Consider the following 26,619-nt stretch of genomic DNA (forward strand, 5'->3'; position numbering starts at 1 on the left):
TGTCATATTTGCCATAATCCATACTACACCCATACTACACATGCTACCTCCCCGGATACATCAATACATTCCCATCCCCCATACGTCCCCATACATCCGCTCTCCCCATCCCATACCTATTTAGTCCCTGCTCGACCCCGCGGTGCCCAGTGTGGGCAGCAGAAAGATTTACGGAATCTGAATGGCCGGGTTACAGCGCACTGGAGAGATCACAAGACACGGGGTACGCACCAGGGAAAAAGGAAAAGGCTGAGGATGTCCAACGTAGACGTGGTACAGCGCACAGCCGCTGCTGCGGCACTCCCCTCACCACTACCTCCATTCGAGAGCGCTATGGCTGCCGCTGCTGCTACCGCAACCGCAACGGCCGCTGGCCCTGCGACGAAACCCCAAACTTCCCACTCCTCATCTTCCACGTCGATAGGGATAGCAGCAGGATCGACGACAACCACGAATACGGCGATAACGACACCAATTAATCATAATAATTCCTCTTTAGCAGCCATTTTACCACCGCCGCCGACAACGCCGCAGATCGGAGTTATAGGGATAAAGAGGACAAGAAACGGCGACCACAGAGAAGGCAGGAATTCGAAAAGCAGGACGAGGACGTTTAATACCAAGAGCATGGAGCCCCCGGTACTGTCTTTTTACGGCACCCAGCCGGTTCCCCTGCCCTCGCGGTTCGGCAGTCTGAAAAAGCGACTCGTAGCCGGCCACGAATCGGCGCTCGAAGCGTCCTGGGGACGGCTGATTGCCGCCCTGCGCGACGAGGTGAAGTACATCGAGAAGAACGGCGCGGGACTGATCCCGGAAATCAACTTCACGGACATCGACGACGACGCGAAAGTCGCGCCTTTCCATGCCCAGCTGAAACGCCACGGCATCGGCGTCGTGAAGGGCGTCGTGCCCGCGGCCGACGCGAGCACCTGGGTCGAGGAGACGAAGAAGTACCTCGAGATGAAGCACGAGTACAAGCCGCCGCCGGCGCAGGACCCGACCTGCTTCGACTTCTTCTGGACGCCGGCGCAGGTGCGGTCGCGCGCGCACCCGCACGTGCTGCAGGCGCAGCGCTTCGCCATGTCGCTGTGGAACACGAACAACGACGACCGCCTCGCCACGCGCTTCCCCATCACCTACGCGGACCGCATCCGGATCGAGTCTTTTTCCAATGGGAACCTGACCGTGAACGGGGCCGTGACGGCGGCGACGCACGAGGACAGCCTGATCGCCGCCGCGGCCGCGACGTCGGCCGCGCAGATCGCGCAGGTGGACAACGGCAGCCTCGAGCGCTGGGAGCAGGACGGGTACGGCCGCACCGGCCTCTACGACGCCATTTTCAAGGGAGACTGGGAATCGTACGACGCGTGGGATCCGGCGGGCCGCATCAACGCCACGTCCGACCTGTATAACGGCGCGGGCGTGTGTTCCATGATGCGGCTCTTCCAAGGCATCCTCGCGCTAACGGTGGTAGAGCCGGGCATGATCAGGCTCCTGCCCTCGCCGAAGCTATCCACGGCGTACTTCCTGCTGCGCCCGTTCTTCACGGCGAAAGAGGGGCCGCCTCCACAGGGCGCGGGCGCCGAAGCGTGGGACAAGTACTTAGACGCGTCGAATTGGACGCTGGAGAAGGAGCCGTCGACGATAATACACGGCGCGGTGCCGGGCCATGCGCAGCGCGTGACGGCGGCGTGGCACCCGCACCTGCAGCTCGACAAGAGCCTGGTGACGGCGCCGACGCTGCAGGTCGGCGACTACATCATCTGGCACCCGGACCAGGCGTACCAGTTCTCCAACACGAACTACCGGACCAGCAGCCGGCCGCAGACCTCGTCTTCGTCGGGCGGCAGCACCACCGAGGGAGCTCCCGCAGCAACGAGCGAAGACAACACGTCCATGCTGGTATACACGCCGGCAGCGCCCCTAACGCAGACTAACGCTTTGTATCTCGCGCGCCAGCGCAAGACCTTCCTGCGCGGGCACCCGGGCCCGGACTTCGACTCGACGGGGACGGGTCTCGGCAGCGAGGCGCCGCACACGGGACGCCTAGGGGAGAAAGACATCCGCGGGGTCGGCGGCGAGGAGGGCCTGCAAGCGATGGGTCTCGCGCCGTGGAACCTGAGCGGGAGCGGGGCGCAGAAGAGCAGCAGCAGCAGCCGGCGGCACGCGCACAAGCACTCGTCCTCGTCTCTTCCAAAGGAGAAGGACAAGAAAGACGCCAACGCCAACGCCAACGGGGACGTGGACATGGACATGGACACGTCGTCGCGGAGCAGCAGCCGCGACAGCCGGTCCAGCAGCTCCAGCAGCACGCAGGCCGAGGCCGAGGTCGTGCGGCTGGCCAACATCATCCTGTTCCCGGACCGGTACGACTTCTACATGCCGACGCGCGCCAGCAGCCCCGCGTCCGCGTCAGCGAGCCGCGGCGACCGGGGCGAGAAGGAGAGGGAGCGCGAGCGCGAGCGCGATCGCGACGTGAGGGAGCGGGAGAGCTCCGACCGGGATAAGGATCGGGATAAGGCGACGGCCAGGGATAGAGATAATAGGTGAAAAATGCCTAGGTACCTAGGTACTAAGTAAACGGTAAATGGTAAATAGAGAGGCGATGGGTGCGAGAATATGCATATCTAGGTGGGAAACTATAAAACTCATGGGAATGGGAGAGGGGATGTGTGGGTGAAAGATTAGGGGCGCATGAGCAAACTCTTAGCAACCTTGGAAGGGTAATGAGCGAGCGAGCGAGCTACCGGCTACTACGTTTGAAGCTGTATATAAGTTACTAAACTCCCTCCGTCAAACAGGGACATGCATCAAGGGCTGTACGAGGTAGTCGAGATAAATAGGCCGAAGAACCAGCTGGGTCGAGTCGAGTTGGAATTGAAAAGTTTCCACGGCTTTACTTGCGGCCCATTCTGTACCTGCTCTCCAAGTCGTTAAAAAAGGCCTTTGCGGTCTTGTTCACAAGAGGTCTTCCTATTTGTATTGGGATTATTAAAAGTGAATTCGCGTATCATCGTATGAGGTTATGGATCTGGTAGCACCAAGCGGCAACCTAGATGAACCATCTCTCAAGTAACCCAAGGAAAGTATCTGATAAGCCAATGGCCGACCTGACATCTCATCTCATCCTCTCGTAAGTAACCATAAACGTGCTAAACCATACGTAGCTGACCAACCGAACATAAATCAACCATTCATACATGTCATTAGCATCTCCCAACTGTACTATCTGTTTCGAGACTCGGAGATTTTTATATGAGGAAAGCTCGAAGTTGCTGCCACCAGATCCGCTGCTAGAGCAGCTTCTTGCCGCGCAAGGGCGAGATCCAACTCTGTTAGCGCGCATTGAGCAGCAACTATCTTAAAGCTCTGGAAGTCGACTTTGCTTCTGCCAAAGTTGTCAGACTGCTCGGTGCTCACGTGAAGACAAGCAATGCTCAATTCGAGCGCCGATAATGCGAGGCCGGGATCCAGGTTAGTCACATCACGACTGGCGGGCTCGTCATTGAGCTCGTCAGCGTCGGCATGACTGTCGTTATCTTCATCTTCCCGCATTTTCACCTCCTTCTTGCGGATCACTCCCTCGACCCATTTTGCAATTCTGTCGTACTCGTCCTTAAGCCGGATCGATTTATCTCTTTGACGCCGGGTCTAATAATTGTTAGTATTCCGATATCCTCAATGCAATGTAGATTTAGATAAAGATGTCGGCATAGATCTGGTCTGGACGAGGCCTACCTGGATACCTGACTTGCTGAAGATGCAGCCAGTAAAGACCTCTAGCTCCGTCAAGCCCTTGGTGAAGTTATCCGAGTAATCCATTGTCGCGCTCCATATCGCATCGTCGTAACTATAAAGGTTCAAATAGTTAGTTAGTCTTATATCGTATAGCGATAACAGGTCCTTACGCCTCTCGGATGCGATGGGCTTCGTCTAGAGCTGCCTTCCAATTAACTCTCCTTAGTGCTCTACATCGGTTCTGGATGTTCCAGATTAATTGATCCCAAACTGAATATCCATGACGGTCAATATTCTGATGGATGTCTTTCTTCCAGATCTTCTTCTCATCGATAGCTCGAAACAATTTCCCAAGAACTTTGTCCGATCTATAATATTTGTGTCTTGGGCCATCTTCGTCTTCGTCATCATCAATAGAAGTGGGTCTTTGAGTTTCAAAGACAACCTCCGTCCGACCTACGATTTTTGCAGGGGGAGCTGGTGCCAAGCTGTCGCAAAGTTAGCATCACTTATCAAGCTTGAGGCATAATGATAATTGCATCATCTTGGGAGAGGATATGACATTGTCGTGCGTTGGTAGTTCACTCACAACTCTGGACGGTAATTCGTTCGCGTCAAGTTCCGGAGTTTGTTGACATCGATCGGAATGCCTGATTTGCTATAATCTACACCGGTAGAGTGTAGCTCGGCCAGAAGCCGGCATTCATTGTCAGCAGTACCGGCATTCTTCATGTCAGCAAGAATCATATGTTTAGTAGCGATTACACCTAATCTATAAAACACGTATTAGCAAGGATATAGCTCCCGTGATATTCCATTTAAAAAGGAGAGGCTAAACAACAGGACTGAACGACTTCGATGTGTGATATGCCAGTTGGCAATTAATAAATGTCTTATTAGCAAGATATCTTTCCTAGGACAAGAATTTCTTTTACTTTTTAAATAGAATAAGAGTGTTATGATTTGACTAGAAACTTACTGGTCGGTTGCCATGAAATCGACGAAAAAATCTGTCATATCTTCTCGAGTGACCTCACGACCAATGTTCTTGGGCTTGACTAGAGGATAATCAGCTGCTTTGAACACTCCCTCCAACGAAAAAACCGCTTCCTTATCCCAAATGACGTTGTATATATCACCATCAAGGTCACCACCGCTGAGTTGGCTAGGAAGGTCCCTCGACCCTTTCTGGCTAAAGGCGATACAGTTGGAGAGCGAGCGGAGTGGATGACCTGGCGGAGGAACTACTGCTCTTCGTACCTGGATGTCTCCAGGATGGAGAGCTGGAGACCTGGTTACCAACACTAATTTGTTATGCAGGTTTAGGCCACGACTTCTGGAGAGTTTTTCATTTTCAAAGGTGACATAGACTTCATGCTCTTCCAAGTAATTGAATTCGTCTAGGACACCAAACAATGTGACACCTTTCTCGACCGGAATCCTGGCCTTATGTTTGAGAAGGCGTACCTCTTTGAGGACGACGGTTTCCACGATGGAGCAGAGAAAGGCATCTTTTCTATAATCGATGCCCAATCTAGTGAGACGGCGAATGAACTTAGAGAAGTTGATCTGCTCTGCAACTTTCTGTCTCTTGAGAAATGTCACGGTATTATGGATGTGAGCGGTGATCTCACGGAGTCGTGTAAGTTCGCGGTTCTGCAGATCGAGAAACCATTGTTCTGAGACTTTCATATCCTCTAGAATCTTGATCATCTGACGATTTAGAACAAGGGGAATGGGCTTGTTTGCCATATCGCAGATTTCTAGGAAACGAAGGTCCTCGCTTTCAAATTTGACCATGCTTTCCGGCCTGATGCGCATGACCATGCCTTTAAGAGTGTCATCCAAAGAAAGCATTCCTTTAGCACCACCCCATCTAATCTGGAAACACGTAGTAGTTTCCCTATTCTGCGGTAGGGCAGCTTGTATGGCCTCCATCAAAGACCTCGACAATGTGCCAACACCATCGCTGAAGACCCGACTTCCATCGTGAGATTTTACATCTGGGATAAACTCCCATGTCGCTCCGAGCTCCTGAAGGTCAACTGCAAATGGGGTTTCGGAAAAGGCTTGCCCAATCCGAGCAGCACATCTAGAGGGTGATTGAATCTTGCTAAATTTCCCAAGATCTTTGATTACTGAGAAATAAGTCTGGAAATTCGAGTTATGGTCAACAAAAGTAGCCATAAACCATACGCCGTGTGCTCGAAGCGAGGAATGTGAGAACCCTAAGAATAGATATTCTCGGCCGGCGATATGAACCCCTTTGAGGAGGATTCTTTTGAATCGACTCCAGATATGATCGAGGGACACCTGAGCATTGAAGAACACATCTTGCCCATCTTCCTCGCAGAATTGGACACGCGCAAAGAAGCCGATATGGTTGGGAAACTTCCGAAGTATTCGATTCTTTGCCTCAGGCTCAGGCCCTAGCAAGATGATTCTAGTGGGGGTAACCTCCACCTTATAAACCATGACAAGATTCCGACCTACCCTCTCAGATATCAGCTCTTCGGCGGTACCCTGGCGGATCTCTTTTTCGTTGGACTCAAGGAGTGACCAAATATCGTCTGGACTAAACGTGCTTGCACTGGTGTCTGGACCAGGAAAAGGTGTCTGTTTGAAAAGCTTCTTCACTGCGCCTGCAGAAAAGGGACAGGACATAGATAGATTAGAAGTTTTGCCGGATGTGTTGCTTGAAGATCCGTTAGTCGAGGGTACACGTGCCATCTGGCGGATGCGTTTCAGCAAGATTCCAACCGTTTGAGGCAGTAAATATCCATTCTGCACGAGGGCTTGAAATTGAAATAAGACGTCAAAGGGAACAATGGAATTGGCATAATATTCGTCAAGAAGACCCCGGAATGTCTTCATCTCATCGGCCATATAGGTTCGGCCGTACAAAATTTCCGGGAAGTCAAAGTACGAGAAACTAAGTTTCTCCTTTTCCTTTAGATGTTCCAGCTTGGCGTGAAAACCAGCTGGAGAGACTTGGGCGCGATAGACGAGAGATTGCCCTAAGATCTCCCCATGGCTTCCGCTAAGGTGAGGCAGCTGGCTTAGCCGAGTCTTCGTAATTCTGATCGCACCTGAAGCAGAGCTAGGTGCATTGTCCTCAAATAATCGAGGTGCTTCCCAAAGTGTCAATGTGAAGGTCGTCGGTCGCTGCGACACGATTATCTCCTCAATGGTACGATAGGGGACTTCCACTCTGAGAGGACCGACGTGGGACTTGAGTGAGACGATGAGAGTATCCCTAGCAAATTTGACTACCCCTTCATTTTGCCAATCAATATCTGGGGTGTATGTGAATGCACCATTTGGATATTCATAGTGGCCACAGGAAAGACCGCGAAGTTCGAATGTAACATCCTTGCTCATGGGGAGCGGTTGTTCGTGATCGTCGTCTTCATCTTGAAGTTTTTCGTCCTCGGCTGTCTTGAGCAAGGATTTCAATAGAAAGGAATTTGGACTTCTATTACTCTTTCTGCATTGAACTTCCCTACCAAGCAAAACTAGACGAGCTTGCGGGTTATTTCGACGGATACGCTGATTGCCATAAGTATCCAAGAACCTCTCGCCATGGCTTCGGTGGAGGAATGTAATATTCCCAAAAGGCTTCCCTCGGTTCTTTTCGCAAGTCCAGTCTTTAATGTTGAGTGTGCCGGTGATGTAAGGATCCAATTGTTTTCGGAGGCTGTGGTCAGTCAAGCCGACAGGGAGATTCGGTACAAAGACCTCCAAGCCGTCCATGTTGGATTAGAGTAAGCCACGCGCAAGGGAGTTCCCATATACAGGTCTAGGGATCCTTAGCCTTGGCTAAATGCGGGTGCGCACGGAGTAGAGGAAGGGCAAGGTGTTCGTCAAACAGAGTAGTAGTTGAGGGGGTGGGCCAACGGACTCACGATAGGCGCCCGAGGCCAATTACAGCTTAACTTAGACAGCTCTCCTAAACAACACCCACCTACCTAGAGCTTGATTGGACTTTCGCGAAATCGGCCAACCACGCTTCTATGGAGGGATGGGTAGAGGACGAAATTGAATGAAATAAAAGAAAGAATGCACTTCTGAAGTATACTCCTATTCTATTAAGGTTTTACTAAATATCGTTGAAAGCACCTGCCGGTATGCTTCGCTGCGTGGAGTTAGGCAACAACCACCGTGACTTTCGAGTCACGATGATCCGGGGCATTGCGGGGGAGGGGACGAAGCAGGCTAAGGTAACACAAAGTGCGGGCACGGTGAAAGTCAATGATTACCTATAGGAGGTACGTCTAAAGGTGAAACCTTAGAATGCAGCACAGCAGCCCGAGTAGGCGCATTCTCACTTGGAGATAACCAAATCGGAGGTGAATCGGACGACGGCCAATTTGGATTTATGACCAGTTACTTTTTGGCGAAGAAACAATCAGGTTATCTACCTAGGTACCTAGCTACCAAGTTGAGTCAGATACCTAGGTAGTCGATTTTATGAATAATCCAATGATACATGGTAGGTCGCAATGGCATGACCTCATGAAGCTTTCGTGCATGTAAATGCGGAACGGGTTCTTACCTAATCCACTATATTTAACACCTATACGCAATGAGTCTCAATCAAACCAAGATTGTTGTAATATCCCGTGTGTATGGGTTGGCAGGAAGGAGGAATTCGGTGGGGGGGAGCCAAAAAAGGGCATAATTATTCCGAGTCGAATGGGGTACTTTGTACCTTCAGAAATATTGAATCTAGTGGTATCAACTTGTGATTTTCCTCACATATAGGTATATTCCCAGGTACCAACATTTCAATACGAACCACCTTCGAACGGCCTATTTTTGGAAGGGTATGGCAAAGTCGAAAAAAGCTCTGAATGAGAGGTGTGCTTTCAATTTCATCATGTGTGGTATATACGGCAACCTCTGAATCGGCCCCCTTTTTGGAAGATAATCTCTCCTAGGAGGTGGGTAAGTAGGTAGGTAGAGAAAGGGGGATCTAATTAATGACAGCATCGTGCCTGCTTCTGAATTACACGCACTTGCCTACGTCCATACCTACCTATGAACCTTCTACCTTACGTACCTATATAGGAATTCATCAAGTCGTCACTTCCCCCTCTGAACGTAGACTTATACATGCTAGGCTAGGTATATCTTATCTTCTTCATTTCTACTTACCTGTTCTTCTAAGTCATGCTACCAAATTTTCAACATAAACTCCTGAACATCTCTACCCTAACGTCGCTATGTGAGCCAACGTCGAAATTCCTGTAACCCACGACTTACCCAGTCACTCGTGCCTCCAACACGTCAACTAAAACGTCCACGTCTCATTCACAAGTTCTCATCGTGTGGCTCACCTTACTGAATGGAACCATGACCATAACCCCTTGAAATGACGATCCTAAGATATTCCTACGGGAAATTCATCCTGGCCATCTCATGCCTTGTCATGCTCCTTCTCACATCGAGGCGCCTCTCTGAATGGTCTCTTCAGAATTCTTCCTTGAGAATACCGTCATTTAGACATCCTTATAACTCGGTTCATACCAACTGGTCTGACAACTTAGCATTGCGTCCTACAAGACATCATGGCACATGCAATTCTTTCCCTGATACATCTAACATACTGGTAGTCATTAAGACCGGAGCCACTGAGTCATATGCAAGAATTCCCCTCCAACTGGTCACTACCTTGAGATGCCTCCCTGACTTCCTTATCTTCTCAGATATGGAGCAGAACATTGCTGGATATCACGTATACGACAGCCTGGATACTTTGCTCCCCGAAGTGACTAAGGGAAATCAGGACTTCAATCTCTATCGTCGCCAAAAGGCCTGCGTGGTGGATCAGCAGAGTTGTAACAGCAACGGAAATCTTGGCAGTGAGTTTGACGGCTGGATTCTGGACAAGTACAAGAATGTCCATATCATCGAGAAGACCTACAAACTACGCCCCGACTATGATTGGTACCTTTTCATCGACGCCGACACGTATGTTCTCTGGAACAATCTTGCTCAATGGTTACGCCAGCTAGAGACTCTGCCTAAAGAGAGGTATTATATCGGTAGCGTGGCCCTCACTAACGAATTCCGGTTCGCACATGGCGGTAGCGGATATATTCTCTCACAATGGACTATGAAGGAGTTCGTTGGAAACCACTCCGGCATCGCTAACCAGTACGATATGAAGGCTAAGGAGTCATGTTGCGGAGACGTTGTGCTAGCCCTAGCCTTGAACGAAACGATTGGGGTTGGTGTTAGATATGCTGTAAGTACTCCCCTACCTTACCGGTATTCGAATAGCATAGTAGGTAAATTGGGATATCTACCTTGTCTAGTCAATAAAAGGAGAAATTAGAGAGAAATGACACTCGCTAGTGGCCGACCATCAACGGCGAAAAACCCTTCACCATCCCATATGGCCCACGCGAGTGGTGCCACCCCCTTGTGACCATGCACCACATGAACCTGGAGGAGATCTCCTCGTTTTGGAAGTTCGAGAAGCAATTCTATGAATCTCAAGGCGCACCTCAGGCTACGATACGGTTCAGGGACATCTATCACGAGTTTGTCGAACCCAAACTAAAACCTAGACGCGACGACTGGGACAACATGAGCGAAGACGTGGTGTACCTAGACCCGAACCGTGGAGACACGTTCCTGCCGTGGCAAAGGGAAAAAGACCGTCTCAAAAAGCTGCAGCATCAGCTCCACGTGCCGTCCATCGAGATGAATGCATATAAGTCATTCGAGGACTGCCGTAAGTTATGTAAAACCGTTAATGACTGCTTCCAGTTCTCATACCATGCCGGCGCTTGTATCTACAATAAGTCTTTCAGGCTAGGAAAACCAACTATGAAGGCGGGTAATCGGGACGACAAGTGGATCAGTGGGTGGGACGTTGAACGGATTCAAGCATGGGTAGAGGAGCAGGGACAATGCGACGATCCTGTGTGGCCTAACTTTCGACAGGGATTCTAGAACTGCCTTCCCTCTAAGGGGAACGACTGGGACCATGGACGTAGTTTAGCTTCGATATATCATAGCTCCCGTAGAACGGAATAAACAGCTTGGACCTCTGCGAATAAAATGGCTCTGGGATTGGTTATACCCATTGCGTCTAGTAGAAACCATTATTTCATGTATGTCACTGATCCTATCGTACAAGGGAGCTACAATTGAATCTCAATGCCCCTTTTTCAACCCCTCTAACGAGTACTCCCCCCTATCCCCCTCTCGTAAGGACCAACCCTTTCATCTACCCCCTTTCACCATTACATACCTATTTATCCAGTTCCTACATAATTCGGCCATGCTTTAACCATACGTAGGTACCCCTAGCACACTACCTAGGTAGGCAGGTAGATACTCAAATCAAACCATAGAATTCCCCTGGCGATCCACCTCGTCGCGCACGCGCGGGCCCGTAATGCCCTTCTCGCCCGGGACGTTGGTGCTGCCGCCCTCGATCCCTACGTCCGTGACGCCGGAGTCGGACGCCACGGGCGCTTCGCCGGGCGCGTGCGGTTCCTTGTGCGCGGGGGCGTTGGGGGCGCCTAGGCCTTGGGCTGGGGGTTGCGAGGGTTTTGTTAGTTTGGGAGTATCCAACTAGGTAGGTAGGTAGGTAGGTTGGTAGGCGATGAAGCTCTAGGGGGAGGGGGTTGATGTAGAGAAGGGTTGTGGGATGGATGGATACCTAGGTAGGGAGGGAGGGAGGGGGGAGAATGGGATGAGACTTGCCTTGAGCTTGCTTCTTGAGGAAGGTCTGGCTGGCGGCTTCGTTCTGGCCGGGGGTCTTGGATGGTGCCATTGTGTCTGCTGTCTGCTAAGGTAGTTGATTTGTTTTCGAGATTTGTATGTGTCTTCCGTAGTTTAGGTGTTTACCTAGGTTAAGCGTCTGTTTACTTTCGTGAAGTTCGAATAGAGTGAACGACGAAACGATAGAAGAGAATAAGCAGTAGTGCTTGTTCTGGTTAAGTAAGTTGAGCCTGCTGGATATGATCTCATACAGAAGCTTTATCCCACCCTGTGCTATTACGTCAAGGCCCGAGTTTGACAGCTTCGTTGATGTCATCTAGTCAGGGGTAATATATGCAAAGCAGTGGAGAGCGCTCCACATGCGGCTGATGAGTCTTCGCCCCTTGCTTTGTCGCTTGGCGATTTTGTCAACTTTAATAAAACTTACATGATCCTCGTGGAGGTGATTCGGATCCTTGGTAGATATGCCGTGAGACTCGAGTTTGGTCAAGTCTGGCCGTCCCGACTTACACTATGAGCCTTAACCCCCCTTCTTCCCTTTTCTATATTGGTTCATGTTGGTTCATGTATCATTACTTCAATCACCATCACGCAGTTGAAATATGTCAAGGTTATCTTTTTATATTGCGCTAGGTCGCCCTGGAGCGATGTGGATAGGTAGTTCACCATATGGCCTATTAACCCTAGCTCCCCTTTTGTCTTCCGTAGGAAACAATCGGACCTTATGTTCTCCCCTCATAACGTATACGTTAATAGCCAATCCCTACCAAGGTACTATCACCTGGCAAGTTGACCAACGACCGCGACCCCCTCTATTCAACTCCAGTTCTCTTATTCCCTCACATTCTCTCCTGTTTCCGCTGGGAGCCTTCTTGAAACCCCAAAGTAAGTGCATTGCGTTGTGTACCCCAAGCCGCGAAGCTCAATTCCCGCGCAAAAGAAAAAGTCGTTTCCGAGAAAAAACCCCATGACGGGAATGAAAATTCGATCTAAAGAATAGAGGGTAGGTAGACAAGAAAGGGGACCATGGTATCTCGATTAAAAAAAAAACTCATAGCCCGGGTTCTTGCTCCCAAAATAACGTCGAGCCGTAATCGTAAATCTCGTGAGATATTTCCCACCGGAACCAGTATATCTCAAATAACGTATAGTTGTATTATGGTAAAACATGGAAAATCGCGCTGTTTGAGCGAGCAGATATGTGCTTAGGCAGGGAAGGGAAGTAGGTAGGTGGTAGATGGGGGTACCTTATGTATGTGCGATGATAAACCCTTTCCAGTATTTTACCTAGTTCTCCACCCACTCATTCATCTCTTTACATTATCATCGTCCCCTTAACACCCTAATACCCTAATACTCTAATTCATATCGCGTAGAGTCATAGTCATAATCGTATCCAAATCCAAAAAAAATCACGGCATCGTCGAGTCACCCGGGAACAGCCAAGTACTATCACCAGGGAAATAATCACCGAACCAGCTCAGCATCTCCGTGCTCTCGAAGCTAGTCAGGTGCTGCCCGATGTCCGTCTCGTTGTCGTACGTGAGCAGGTGCAGGTTCGACGCGCCGCCCGGGCCCAGGTACGAGTACCCGGAGCCGGCGAGGCCGCTGCCGCTCTGCGCGAAGTTGGACGGCCCGTCCGACGACGAGTTCGTCGACATGTTCTGGCTCTGCGTGCTGCTCGCCGGCGACCCGTTGCCCGGGTACCCGCTGCCGCCCGACTGGTCGTACGACGTGGACTGCTGCGACGACGGCGTGTACGATGTCGGCGCCACGCTCATTGCGACCTGCGACGACCCGGGCTTATTGGCGTCGTCCTGCGCGGACATGCTCTCGTACCGTAAATACGACGACTTGCCCTGCATCCCCGAGCCGCCGCCGGAGACGCGCCGGGAACGGTTGATGGAATGTCGCATGGCCGATGTAGCGGGTTGGGGATATGCGGAGTGGTAGATGGACGCCGTGGTCTCCGGGAGGCTCTGGCGTATCGGGTCGTAAATCATATTTCCCGGCGGCGTAGGGGCGGACGTTGGCGCCGCTGAGGTGGGGGCGGTCGATTGGGCTACTTGGGTAGACATGACGCCGTTGGGGTTCACAGGGTTCTGGAAGAGGAGCGTCAAGCTCGAGTTTGGCGAGTTGGTCGTTCCCGTTAATGACCATGCCAAAGGAGGTCCGTTATCGGGAATGGGAGACGAAGGGTATTCGAACTGCTTCGCGAACCTGGCGATGGCGCTGCTCTGACGATAACGCCTAGCGCTCTCATACTCCTCGTTCGTGTAAGTCTCGCAGTCCCACTGGCCATCGAGCTTCTGGTCTAGTGCGGTTAGAATGTATCGAACGCCCCCCCAATAAGCATGCATTTGCTTTAGGGCTTTATAGCAGGCTTGATAGTTCTGATTCGCGGCGGAGGCAAGCAGGAGGTGCCTTGAGGCCGGACCTGGGTCTATCGCAATGGAATGGTTCTTATTCGGTTGACCCTTGCCGTCGGGGGCTGGCGTTGTATCTCTCGAAGCCGGTTGTGACATGCTAGATTTAGACTCTTTAATGAATGCGCATGCTGCGATGTAAATGGGTTGGGAGGTAAACGGATTGCCGATAAAGCACGTAGGGTCGAGTAACTCGGCGAAGGCAAGGATATCAGCAATCGTCTTGGCACTTGACATAGATAGCTCCCGACTGTGCGGCTTCAATTGATGCGACCGGTTGATCGTGCCCTCTCTGGTCAATAGCGTCGGCTGGTGGAGGACGATGATCAACGCGTGGAACCAGAAGTGTAGAAGTATGAAAGTCGTGCCCCGACCGTTCTTGACATGGGCTTGGAAGTTGTTAGCGTCGAACCGGAGACGTGGATCCGTCCTCTGATGGAGTCTTGTGAGCTCGGATTCCATATGAGCAAGCTTGTTCAGCTTGTCATGCGTAAGGTCTTGAGCATGAGTGATATTGTTGAGTACATCCGAAACTCGGCCATAAAGATGAATGATTCGTAGTAGCGATGCTAAAGGGTCGGGCCAGCCGGATACAGGATCGATAGACGATTTTGGAAGTTCCAGTTCGAAGTCATCGTCTTTAAGGGTGACCGGCCGGCCTGTACCAGAGGAGATGGCGCGATCTAGAAAGAACACAGCCCAAAATGTGTCAATCCGCTCTTGTTCGACCTCTTTCTGCTCCTCAGGAGTGAGGACGTTGCCGTCTGCACCAACCTGACTTTGTTGGACAAACTCATCACCCTCCTTTATATTATAGCCACGCGCATACCAAGGGTCTCGTTCACCCTGATATCGCACACCATCTTCTTTGGACAGGCCCAAGTCTACTGCCATACGAATCGCTATTCCTAGATACATCCACAGGGCGCTGTCTTGGTCGGCACCGAAACCGTCGTATGCCATTAATAGGCATGCCTGGACAGCAGCGACCGATGGGCATGGAAAGGTATCGACGGTCGCCGACTTCGCTCGCTGGGCATATATGTAGCCATACTCCGATTTAGCTAGCTTCCCTTCGTTCCATTTTCGAAACAAGGGGTTATCAGAGAACCGAGCCGCAAGGGCACAAACAGCATCTACCAATATAGGCTCTACTCGTTTTTCTTGGACCAATTTGGGAAATTTATCGCGGCGCAGGAAGGGATAATTGCTTCCCAGATGTACGAAGAACGTATCGACAAGGTGGAGAATCAGAGGATGTACATCATTCGTATCGCTCGGGTCGTAAATGGGCATATCGTCTAGGTGGCCCAGCTCGACGTCTTGCTGCATCGAGCCCACGAGGCCCGAGAATATAGAACTCGCGCCGCTTGGTGAGGTAGCCGATATGGAGCTTCGTCTTCGATCTCGGACCTTAACAACCATTTGTTTGAAACCTGGTACTATGGCGGTAGGGCCGAAGTAGCGAAAATACGGGACTCGATGACTCTCATTGTGGTATTGTATCGGTGAATGACCGGTCTCGCTATGGCCGCCTTCGGTCGAGAATGATGGATTTCGAGGATTGATAGGTCGCCGGAGTGGTTCGGGACGCGGCGTCGGTTGTGAACTAGGTTCTTCCCAATCTATGTTTTCCGACTTCAGTTGTATATCAGGCTTTGTGACGTCCTGTTCCGGCTCCGATGTGCGGCGGGAGGACTTTGGGGAGTCGTCGGGCATATCGAACTGCTTGATTCCGTTCTTACCGCTCTTCCATTGCTTGCGGTCGACATCCGGTTCTTCGTCTGCGTATTCGTCCTCGTCGGGGTCGAAAGTGCCATCCGGTCCTCGGCCAGGCTCCTTCTTACTGCTCTTCTCGATACCGTCGGAGTATCCCAAACACACGTGTCCGTTCTTGGTACAGGTCGAACACGTAGGGTGTTCACCGGCACATCTCGTCTTTCGCCTGCGGCAAGTAAGGCATCTGACATAAAGAGAGAAGCCGCTGTCAGCTGAGACGTTCGCGATGTCGTACCCCCTGATGTTGGGACTGAACTGGCGGGTCTGTGGGATTCCTGTGAGGATTGCGACAGAGACAGAAGGAAATTAACAATAGGAGAAGAGTCGTCAATTACCCCAGGTGCAAATCACGGTTCAGTCGCCCTCTCAGGTCCTCATCATCGGACAAAGGAATTCAACGATACTTACGCAGCGTTTATCCTTCTCCTCTTGGTAGGAGGTTGACCTTGATTGTTGACGAATCGAATCTGTTTAGGCGTTGGCAACGGATCGGGCCCGCTGCTGTTGATGAGAGTTACCATAGTGTATTTGTTGCGGGCGCTATGACGACGACAGCAATGACGATAACAAATAACAAGAGCCCCTTTATCTTATAAAAGACTTCGACCGAAGCGCCGTGCTAGAAAAGTAAGAAACTCTATCAGATATATCGCGGGCACCTAAAGCTCGACACACCAAGGCTGTCTATAACTCCATCGAGTTGCGTTGCTCTTATTTTTTTGTGGATTGTCTCACATACGCACACATTAAGTACACGAAAACGGTGGGGTTCGCCTTCAATGGACCATTCTTAGGGGGCCGATTCTAGGTGGCACTGGGAAACCTTGGAAGTGGACAAATCGCAGGAATGAGGCGTTGCTAAGGATCAGCGTAGAAAACGTAGAGGACGCAGAGAAGGTTAGAATTGAAAAATCCTTTTTCTGACGCAGGCTAGGTCGTACGAGAAGATCACGAGCTTTGATGCCGGGTCAGACTCCAAGTTCTCCAGTTGATGGGATGAAGGCGAGCCAGCGTCAAATCGAGTTAGTCGCGGATAGGTTTTCTTAGTCAGTGCTTGTCCCTGCGCCGCTGCCAAATGCAACAAGGATCAACGTGCGCGTAATAGGTAAGGGTAAGATATAGCTTCTATCACTCCGCCCTGTAAGCTGTGGGGTGAGATGGAGAAGGCGAGGGGAATTCGAAGGAAGCTTTCTAGATTCAGCTCGAGACTCATTTCTTCCATAAGCTTCACGGCAGCAAACTTCTTGACGAAGTCATCGCCCCCCCTGAGTTGAACTAAAGTTGAGTCGGTGTGATGTACACGAAGCACGGCAGATGGGTGCGAGACAGGTGCGTGTAACCGGGACCAACGGGAATAAATCAGAGTTGCGGGTGTGCTGCGTGTTTTAGGTCGTCAAATATAAAGAGCGAGAGAAAATAGACGCTAGCAGGTTGAGGAGTTGAGGTACTAGTGTACGAGAGCTCCAAGCTATGTACATGGGTCAATAACCGATCCGGCAAGTTCCAGGAGTCGCGTGTGCTGTGTGAAATATCTAGGTGGTGCTAGGAATAGAAAGTCTATCGAATTTGGGGATCGCTAATAATAAGAACGCCGAGACTGACGTTAGAACCAATACGACGGAAAAGCGGAAAATATCCAAGGTTACGTAGGACTTGGGCAGTTGGGGGAAACGGTCGAGTGTTCAAGAGAGATAATTTAGGGAGATGATGGAATGGTGGTGATGATCGACTAGGAGATTGTGGGACCGCGGGGTTTGACAGATAATACGACGTGGTCCGTGGGAAGATTTTTAAGTGATTAATCATGTCGAATCACAGAGCAGTAAAAGGAGAAGAAAAAAAGCCGCTATTCTCACTTACGTACATACACATAAAAAGGTACACTCCTATCATCGCCCTCAGCATATGTACGGTATAGGTACAATGTGCTACACGATGTATCATATGTATCATATATATCATATCCATAGATGTATTACTGTATGCTAATTGCATACCTGGTCGGATTTTTCTCGCCTCACCGGCGGCAGTAAAGTACCTAAATATTGAAAGTCTTCTTATTTAAAGATAAGGCCGGAATATGTTTAAGATCCTGGCCCGTCACGGTTGGGTAACATTGAAGGCACCCGGATTATAATTCCGTGTCTATCTGAGAATACTGCTGCGTCTCTTCTGCATCTGGCTATAGTCATTTTATCTACCACCGGCCAAGGTACCCAGCTAAATAGCTCGCTGACCTTCCCCTCCATTCATTCGACGCATAATCCTCCCCAATTCATCACACGGCAGATCGGTAGTAGAAACCTGAAGGATGCAGTCCTTGGCCACCCTTGGCTACCCAAGCTAGCTGTGGCAATTTTGCGCGCGACTCGGAATTTACCACTTACAAATCACCCATAGTCCAAGCTTGACATGGGGTTTGAGGGGTTGGTCAACAACCAGTTGGTACGATGGCGCCATAACGACCCTCGCGACCGTATTGGTCCACGCGAAACCCAAGAGCTTGCGAGAAATGCATCAAGGTTACAAGAATTAGTATCCGAATAAAGGTCCAGATGAAACAGATCATCTTCTCGTTCCCTCATATGTGTATAAAAATCCTTATACCTGGCACGGCATTGCGCAGAATAACAGCTCAGGGCCGTGAATCTTCGGATATGCTTTCTTAAAAGGGGGATGTCCGTATAGAGAATAGCCTAAAAAAAGGTGTAGGCATTGCGAAACTCCTACAGCAACACACTCCTTATAGTAAGTAGTCTTTTCCAGAGTCGGTTTTCTAATGGCATTGGGGATGTCAGAGTACCATCATCTCTCCCACATCCGATCACTGCTGGTTACACAAAATCCGTGGGATTACCTGCATCCAACCACGTTTTAGTGTCTGATGGACTGTTCCGATGCGCGTAAGGTCCTATTCGCCCACTGTCGTGAGGATCACCCACGACTACCCAGGTGTATTAATTATTTCCCACCGTCCCACCATTTAGCTGGTAGCTACGCCTGAGGCGAAAGATCTCACTTCGGCGTCTTGTTCGTCGATGCGATAGGATGGAATGAAGGATCATCGTCGATAAGGCAGTAAAAATAAAAATTCGCCCGCTAGTAGGCGGTCGCGTCAACGAGATTTGTCCCTTACAGCGCTGCCGCAACCTGAAATTTGGTCCGAACTTAGCCGGGGGTTCAACCAAGGACGATATTGACACCCATCTCGGCGCTAACCTTCCTCCATAGAGCGGTATCATGAACCTCAGGGATATCATCATTTGTGGCATCTAGCCTTTTCCAGACCTCTTGAGTAATCTTCCATGCCTGCGCAATGTTGGTCATGCCTTGACGCTGGTCGATTCCAATAAACGCTCTCTGAGACAACGCTCTGTCTTCCGCGCTGACCGCCTCGCATGCGGCTACAAATAAAGGCCACAATAATGCCCCCATAGGTCCTCCGTAGGTAACAGTTTCGACGCAGTGGGTAAGCGCAGAATGAACGTGTTTCTGCACCACCTCGCGGTGCGCCGGGTATCCATAGATTGTGCGATACAGGTAGACAAAAGCACTGTGCCGGTATGCTAGAGCATTGTGAAGAATGGATTGCAACAGCTGTTGCTCTGGAATATCTTCCCCATCAGTGTTTCTTAACACGCCATCCTGGATCACAATATTTGGCGGGAGAAATGGCTCCCACTGTGTAAGAGCAGTCTCGATGGCCTGAGAGGTAGTTTCGAATTCCATTCTGAGGACAGCGCTTTTGGAGGTTTGGTTTTCCCGGGACGCTCGCTCGATATCGTTCTTTAGAGAAAGTAGGTTAGATAGACGATGCATTATAGGCCATAACGTAGTAGACATCCCAAGCAAGGTGTCCACGTTGCTCATAGGCGATGCTGCAGGAGCATCTAGGGGAGCAAAGGGGATGAGGCAGCCGGCGGCTGGAGCTGTCGAAAGAGGGGCCGATCCTAGTGACAGCGCCGTAATAACATCATAGAACCGAAATGCCTACAGGTAATTAGCAAGTCTGGCCGCTTGGAAGATCACTACCATCGAGGCTTACGCGTTCTAGGAAGAGACTGGCCGGGGTTGACTCTTCTTGAGATGCTGACATAATGGTCAGAGCCCCCTTAAGGTGACCATCTACTATGCTTGACCGTCCGCGTTGAACAAGCTGCAAAGTTAGTAATCTAGAAGAGCTATGCGGGTATCGCAAGGGCTACTCACAACTTCGTAATAAACTAGGAGCATAATAGCCGCCAGAAGTTCAATCCTATCCACTTTACCTTCTTGTTCGATCAACCTAGCTAATCCTTGAATAGCTCGATTATGAAAGTACAGCGATTTCTCCGAGGTTTCAACACCACGGTATTCTAAGTGGGCGCTGGCTAATGCGTATATGGCGTTCGTGATTGGTGGACTTTCATGGGAGAGCGGCAAGACTAATTGTTGGAAAGGATTGCCGGATTCCTCCCGAAAAACGATTAAATGCGACAGAACATTGCAGAAATGATCGACAAGAGCGCGTCGATTAGGACGATTCGAGAATTCGGAAAATGTTGGTAAAACGAATTCAAACCTAGGGGACCCAACAGGACAAGGAGCAATCATGGCGAGGTCAGGCTGTAAGGATCGCGCCTGTGAAACCACATTGGTACTCGAATTCTTCCGCGCCACGCTGCTTGTCTGATTTATATCATCCATGATGCTGTAATTGCAAGAGGTAGAGTTGGTATCTATGGGCGAGACTGAAATCTCACTCGTGGTCGAGAGGTCCATTGGCGACATGGCGTTAAATTCGGTATCCGTAGGGCTGAAGCACTCGGTTACAGAGATATCATCAGTCATAGGTTCTTGCCACTGATGATCATCTAGCATAGGTTCTCGTGATCCATGGTTTTGTGCAAATTCGGATTGTGAAGGCTCTTTCTTTCTGCGTTGGCGTGGCCTTACCGCCTCGTAAGTACATTCGAGATCTTTTTCGGCGCATCGCGCGCATTGAGGGCGCATTTCGTCGCATTTCTTCTTCTAGTTGCCGCAAATATGATGTTAGAACGAGCTCCTGACAGCAAGGTAGCAGCTAACAACAGAACAAGCACCATACTTTCTCCTTACTATAGTCGTGTTAGGAAATCAGCGTGTTCGTCAATGGACAAGCGATAGACTAGGATATAAACCTAACATACCAAAATGTGCAACCTATACCAAATAAGACCTACGAATTAGCTACACGTCTAAAAGATGTGACATTCTAGATCTCGGAATCGAATTGCGCAGCTCGTACTGACCTGCTCGAGAGCGCCTCTTTGGCACCTTAGGGGGTGCGAACTTGGTATATAGCAACATTTTGCCAACTAGGATCAAGCAGTATTATCATTTCCTCATGCTTTCGTACCCAGTTTCTTCGTCGTGGAGATTCAATCCGCGCGAACTTATTACCCCTCAAATTGGATAAGGCTACTCAGACCGAGGCGGCCGGGATGTCGTCGTTACTGTCTACTCCAACAGAAATGGCATTCGAGGCACACAGCAATACGAGAAGTGTCGGTTATTAGAGTGAAAATCGCGAGGTGTATGAGACTCCTGATGATCCTAAAAGAAGGGAAAGAATGGAGAGAGTGTGTGAAGTAGAATGCAGCAAATAAGGCCCAAGGAGTCTCACCTTTCGACCATCATCGTGACGTTGTGGAGAAAACTGCAGGTCAAAGCCCCAACTCGACCACTAAGTTCTAACCTAGTCGAGAAGGACGGTGACCGGAGATGGGTTCCGAAAGGGAGAGAAATGAATACAGCTGACGATGGGCATTCGTGTGTATTTCGGAAATGAAGTCTAGAACTACTAGAAGTCTCAAGGAATCCACAAGAAGGTCCAAGGAGCCCCAAAGATTAGCGCAATGCGGTGGTAGATCCAGGTCCAAAAGCCCCCATGCTGGACTTATCACGAAGCAAAGTGTGGAGAAATGTCGACGATCGACTAGGTAAACCAACTTGCGGGGTTGCAACGGTAAGGATCCACGCAATCCACGGCCGTCGGGGAGGTTACTGTAGGTACATATTAAAATGATCCTTCGCCTGATTTTGCTGGTTCTTGTTGGAGACGAAATCGAGGGACCTGTCAGCTACATGCTGCGTAGGTAATCTTCATAATCTTCCCAATCTTCCCAACTTGGAAGACACGAGAGACAAGACGATCAAGCCTAAAGTCGTTGGAGGCGGCAATTGAGCCTCATATTATCCAGAATTAAATGGACGACCTTGTCCGGCCAAACCTTAACCTCATGACCTCAACACGAAACCCATTATAAATCTTCTCGAAGCATTGCTTTGCGGAGCAAGCAAGTTCGAGATGGCATCCAAGGCTACGGCATAAAGCCCGAATATTACGTACCTCCTATAGATATGATTAATATGTAACAAGTCAAGACAGGACGGGCTGGTGGAGAAATGACTGTTTCACCTCCGGTTCCTACCTGGGCAACGCTGCTTGGGTGTAGGTACGATATGTATCTACCATGGTAGAAACCCAAGACCTGAGAATCAAATACCTCAGGTTGCCTGTCCGTTGCTTGTATCGTCGCCCCTGACTTTTACTGTGTATGGCGTTTAGGCCGTTCGTACCTAGTTTGATGTGGTGTGTTAGTTGATACCTGCCCAGTTTAGTAGCTGGTTAGCGGTAAGGCCTAGCTAGGATTGCAATCACGAGTTTTGGAGTTGGTCCAACGAAGTAGAACGTGACATTGTCTCATCGCCGACTAGATCGGAACATGCCGTTCTAGGTACCGTCTGCCGTCTTGTCGCCTGCCGGCTTTACAGTTATCGATATGACAGTCGTAAGCGAAAGGAACTGTATCAATGACGATGTTGGTTTCTTAGTTTCTTTTGGGGGGTCTGGAAAAAGGGTAAGGTATATTTAGTATTTAATACCAAGTCCCCGCCGACTCTAGCGACGAATGGGACGTTATTATCAAGGTAATATATTAGATATTGTCTTGATGAGGATGATTAAATATAGAAATGAGCTAGACACCTAAGTAAGGTTTGACAAATCAATCACTGATTCATTCTAATCTTCTTGCCTCGTACAAGATTCAAGAATGACTTGACCTAACTCCGGCTATTCCATAATTATTCCATTATGAAGCCATTGTGCGACTGACAATGTGGTACGAGCTGCCTGTTTGGGCACGAAATAGCGCTAAAATCAGTCGCAACTTCATATAGAGATGTAATTAAGTCCAGCGCTTAACTATAATCTAAACCTAAGGTTACTTCTGTTATACTCGTGTAAGGCATGAATACCGTGGTAGGTAGGTGCGTTGCGCAAGTCCTTTTCGAATTGACTCTACAATCGATACCTGTAGTGTCTGGTCTTCAATACTTTCATCAACGCCAGTCAATTGTCAATCTTCATCCACCAATCCGTTCACGAAAGTCATGTCATATTGTCCCCAGGGCTGTCTCGTACCTAAATAATTAGGTCGTTAGCGTGTTCTCTACCATGCCATTTCATCCCCCCTTGTCAAGCGTCAGCCCTAAAGGCCAGTTACCTGCGAGTCTAAGACTAGGTATATGTGCACGTCTTTAGACCAGCTTAGAGCCACCGACCTAGTGATACGAACACGATAGATCCCAATTGAGATGGGTCTACCTAGTTATTGTCGTTGCGGTCTGCGATCTCATGAGCAGAGAAAACACAGAAGCGCATTCAAGCAGAATAGAAGAAGGCTTCGTTAACATTCTTCACGAATCACAATATTTACGAAATGCGAGTCAAAGTCCGGTAGAGTCCGGTTATCGCGCCACTCACCGCCAGCGGGGGAGTAGCCATTCAAAGACCAACAACCCGACAGGAAGATGGTTGTGCCACGAAGGCCCGGACAGAAAAGGTCGTATCAGCTGGAAAAGGCGGACAGTTGGACACCATTTTTCCTTCGATCCGTGTCTTGGATCCAATCAAGATCTGTCGAAGCTGACATTTGCACTCACTCGTAGCAGGGATATGTTCTTATTTGGGGGCCAACCATGCATCTCAGCTCGTTGGCGTTACACCTACGAGATATATTCGTCAATCTGACTGGCGTGAGACATTCGAGTTCGCCATCTGCAGCTGCTGGGGTTTCTGCATATGGAAGACCCCTCCCGCTCTTTGCTGCAGTCCAGCGGCCAAGATGCCGCTGAATATGTCTTGATCTTCTCCCCAGAATCCCATCTTGAGATATCCATACTTCTCCAACCCTTGTCGTCCCCCAAAATCCCCCCGAGTTGCATCGCTGTCGATCTGTTGCCGCTGGCCCCGCCCTTATACGTGTCTATGGCTATAGTCTGATGGGGCATCTCGATCTCGAGGCTATTGGAAAATACTATTTCCAGAGTAACTGGCCAGGCCAGCTTGTAAGCCGTCATCCGAGTAGTGCTGACAGTCGTCGGGTCTTTTTCTACCAGCGTGGCGCAGTTCCAACAAGCTGGAGCCTCACTTTCGCATTGTAGGTTTATCTATCTTCGACCACATTTGCGATCTCCTGTGACTTTTGAACATAAAAATATTCATTGGGAGGATTGTTTGTATGCGGTTCGCCATTCGACAATATTGAAGCATTTCGCATGTGACTTCGCGAGGGTATTACGGTGCGAGGGACGACAAGGCTCCCGATCAGGCGACTCATTTCGCACCTATCAGAAAATCAGCGACGGCCCTCCGAGGACTTCGAATTTTGAGGATATTACGATGAGGGAGCTTTGGAGTTGTTCGAGTTGTGTTGGATTCATGGTACTGGCGCTCCTGGCAGCTCCTGGCACGATAGCTACCAACGACGATTATCAAATTCACAAGTGGGAAAAGAATTATGATCTCCTTCGCCATCCTAAACGCGAGGCCTCGTGTCAGCAATCAGGTTATTATCTATGTTCGGCCTCAGTAAATGGCGGGTGCTGTCCTGAGGGCTACGCTTGCGCCGTATCATCCTGCTATGCTACAACGGGAGGGCCAACATCGGCGTGCGGACAAGACGGGTATTATAATTGCCCATTAACCGCTGGTCCAGGTGAGCATACATCAACTCCCAAGTATATTTTGCAACATTTGCAGGGTATTAATACCAGCTCGCAGGTGGTTGCTGCCCTACAGGTTACATATGTAACGATACTGGGTGCCAGGCGCCGGCTACGTTATCGGTATCGGAGACGTGCCGTGCATCCTTCTTTGCCTGTACAGCATCTCCATACGGGTGCTGTCCGAACGGAATGACATGCGGTAGCTACACTTGCTATGGCCCCCCATCGACGTACACGGTTAGCGAGGCGGTGACAACTACTGATTCAAAAGGAAGCACAATCACGACGGAAGTTACGACCATAACAGTTATCACACCAAGCGCATCAGCTACATCCGCCACTGCCGTAGGTACACCAAAATTAGTCGCCAGCACCGTCTCAAAGTTGCCATCCATCGAGACCGATACTAGCACTAGCAGTGGTGGAGGTGGCGGTCTCAGTTCGTCCCAGATAGGCGGCATAATAGGAGGTGCTGTCGCTTTGCTTGTCGTCATCGTTCTAATTGCGGGAATCGTCATATGGCAGCTGAAGCGTACCGAAAAAGCTACTAAAGCGGCCGTCGAATCTAAGCAAGAGTCTTCCAGCGACCAACCTCGCTCGCAGAAATCGCTATTCGGGAAGACTACGATCTCAGAGGTCGACGGGATGGATGCGGACTCCGTCGCCCGCGCCCGAAACGCACACCTGCGGTCCCTATCCGACGATTCCACCGTCGGTGGGCGGTCACCAGCTCAAACGCCAAATCTGTACGGTTCTAATGCGTCGACGACGCCTCCCGTTTGGCAAGGGTACTTTACTCGATTGCCGCCTTCCGACTCTTCCGACGGTCGCGAGTCGAGTATGGATTCTTATGCGCGCCACGATAACGGGGGTTTCCCACAACGAGGTAGCGTCGATTCCCAAGGGCCCCATGGGCATGCTCGCCATGTTAGCAACGCCAGCGAACTCGACGGCAACGCCAACAGCATCTCGGAGCTGGGCGCCAACGACGCGAGCGATACCCACGAGTCGGGGCGACAACGGTCTAGCAGTATCACGAAAACCCCAATAACACACGTCAGGCGGGGCAGCGACCCGTCCAGTTCCTCGCGAGGCGCGCGCGACAACAGTGACACAACGATAGGAAACCCGCTCGGGACGCTTTCGGAAGAAAATGAATTGCATGGATATTACGGGTCCCCGGATTTCGTGGTCGGACAAACGGCCGCCAAGTTGTATCAGAAGAATGCGTCCGCGAGTTCGTTAGGTACCAAGGCGGAGTGATTACCTACCTAAGGATGGCCTTCTAAAGACGCATCGCACATGTCAAAATATTGCATTCATTCCGATGCCTGTGCCGTCGACATGCGTACGGAATCGAAATTCGGGAGCAGTTCCACCGATTATGGTGTTGTAAAACAGGGGATAGAAGGGGGAGGGATTGTACCGAGGACACGCGGTCCCTCCAGGGCTCAGGGCTGTTTTCCGGGGTAATCTGGGGGAGCTTGGGCGGCGTCAATTGGGCTAACGCCTACCTGGGGAGGTACATGCGTGGCTGTTTCGCTAAGCTTTATACTGCGAATTAGAGCAGCGGGTCGGAAATTTGCAATAGCATGGCGCACATTGGGTTTATGATGATACCTTCGCTCATTACGGATGGGCTCGTTTTCGCGTCGATTGAGTGTTTTTCAATGCTTCGCGTACTGTATCTGGGTAGTAGTTAGTAATTATGAATTTTAATGCATTTATAATTCGTAGAAGTCATAGCAGTAATAAGCAAGAAGCCGAATTAGAGATCGTAGACGTAGTCTTCATTACATCCTAACCTCTTCTATCGTTCTTATTCTCGTTGATGGCAAGAATAGACACGGGCGCTGGTACGCATGCATGCTAAATTTCCATTCGCATTTCCATTTCCATTTCC

At 50.1% G+C, this 26,619-nt stretch overlaps 6 protein-coding genes across 6 annotated transcripts; 3 read left to right on the top strand and 3 right to left on the bottom strand.

The window, feature by feature from the left end:
• The first annotated feature begins 2 nt into the window (after positions 1–2).
• Positions 3–2,888, top strand: F4807DRAFT_123988 (uncharacterized protein). Its single transcript, XM_047992920.1, has one exon. The coding sequence runs from the start codon at positions 256–258 to the stop codon at positions 2,548–2,550; it is 2,295 nt and encodes a 764-aa protein (XP_047858890.1). The 5' UTR covers positions 3–255; the 3' UTR covers positions 2,551–2,888.
• F4807DRAFT_407700 (RdRP-domain-containing protein) lies at positions 2,743–8,101 on the bottom strand. Its single transcript, XM_047996397.1, has 5 exons — positions 4,718–8,101; positions 4,328–4,510; positions 3,909–4,226; positions 3,739–3,850; positions 2,743–3,651 (listed from the first exon to the last, which is right to left on the bottom strand). The coding sequence occupies exons 1-5, from the start codon at positions 7,489–7,491 to the stop codon at positions 3,226–3,228; spliced, it is 3,813 nt and encodes a 1,270-aa protein (XP_047858891.1). The 5' UTR covers positions 7,492–8,101; the 3' UTR covers positions 2,743–3,225.
• Positions 8,102–8,720: 619 nt separating this feature from the next.
• On the top strand, positions 8,721–10,701 carry F4807DRAFT_449615 (glycosyltransferase family 31 protein; the record flags this gene model as incomplete). Its single annotated transcript, XM_048000045.1, has 3 exons — positions 8,721–8,865; positions 9,288–9,988; positions 10,099–10,701. The coding sequence occupies 3 exons, from the start codon at positions 8,721–8,723 to the stop codon at positions 10,699–10,701; spliced, it is 1,449 nt and encodes a 482-aa protein (XP_047858892.1).
• A 393-nt stretch (positions 10,702–11,094) lies between these two features.
• On the bottom strand, positions 11,095–16,204 carry F4807DRAFT_456011 (fungal-specific transcription factor domain-containing protein; the record flags this gene model as incomplete). Its single annotated transcript, XM_048000816.1, has 3 exons — positions 11,095–11,288; positions 12,929–15,849; positions 16,092–16,204. 3 exons carry the CDS (start codon positions 16,202–16,204, stop codon positions 11,095–11,097), a joined length of 3,228 nt encoding a protein of 1,075 aa, XP_047858893.1.
• Positions 16,205–18,863: 2,659 nt separating this feature from the next.
• F4807DRAFT_449617 (uncharacterized protein) lies at positions 18,864–20,675 on the bottom strand (the record flags this gene model as incomplete). Its single annotated transcript, XM_048000046.1, has 3 exons — positions 18,864–19,673; positions 19,729–19,839; positions 19,893–20,675. 3 exons carry the CDS (start codon positions 20,673–20,675, stop codon positions 18,864–18,866), a joined length of 1,704 nt encoding a protein of 567 aa, XP_047858894.1.
• Positions 20,676–24,390: 3,715 nt separating this feature from the next.
• On the top strand, positions 24,391–25,979 carry F4807DRAFT_456013 (uncharacterized protein; the record flags this gene model as incomplete). The annotated part of the gene is made up of 2 exons (XM_048000817.1): positions 24,391–24,706; positions 24,772–25,979. The coding sequence occupies 2 exons, from the start codon at positions 24,391–24,393 to the stop codon at positions 25,977–25,979; spliced, it is 1,524 nt and encodes a 507-aa protein (XP_047858895.1).
• Between the last annotated feature and the right edge of the window lie 640 nt (positions 25,980–26,619).

The sequence above is a fragment of the Annulohypoxylon truncatum genome, assembly GCF_022578515.1.
Source record: "Annulohypoxylon truncatum strain CBS 140777 unplaced genomic scaffold F4807scaffold_2, whole genome shotgun sequence".
In the NCBI taxonomy this organism is placed as follows: Eukaryota; Fungi; Ascomycota; class Sordariomycetes; order Xylariales; family Hypoxylaceae; genus Annulohypoxylon; species Annulohypoxylon truncatum.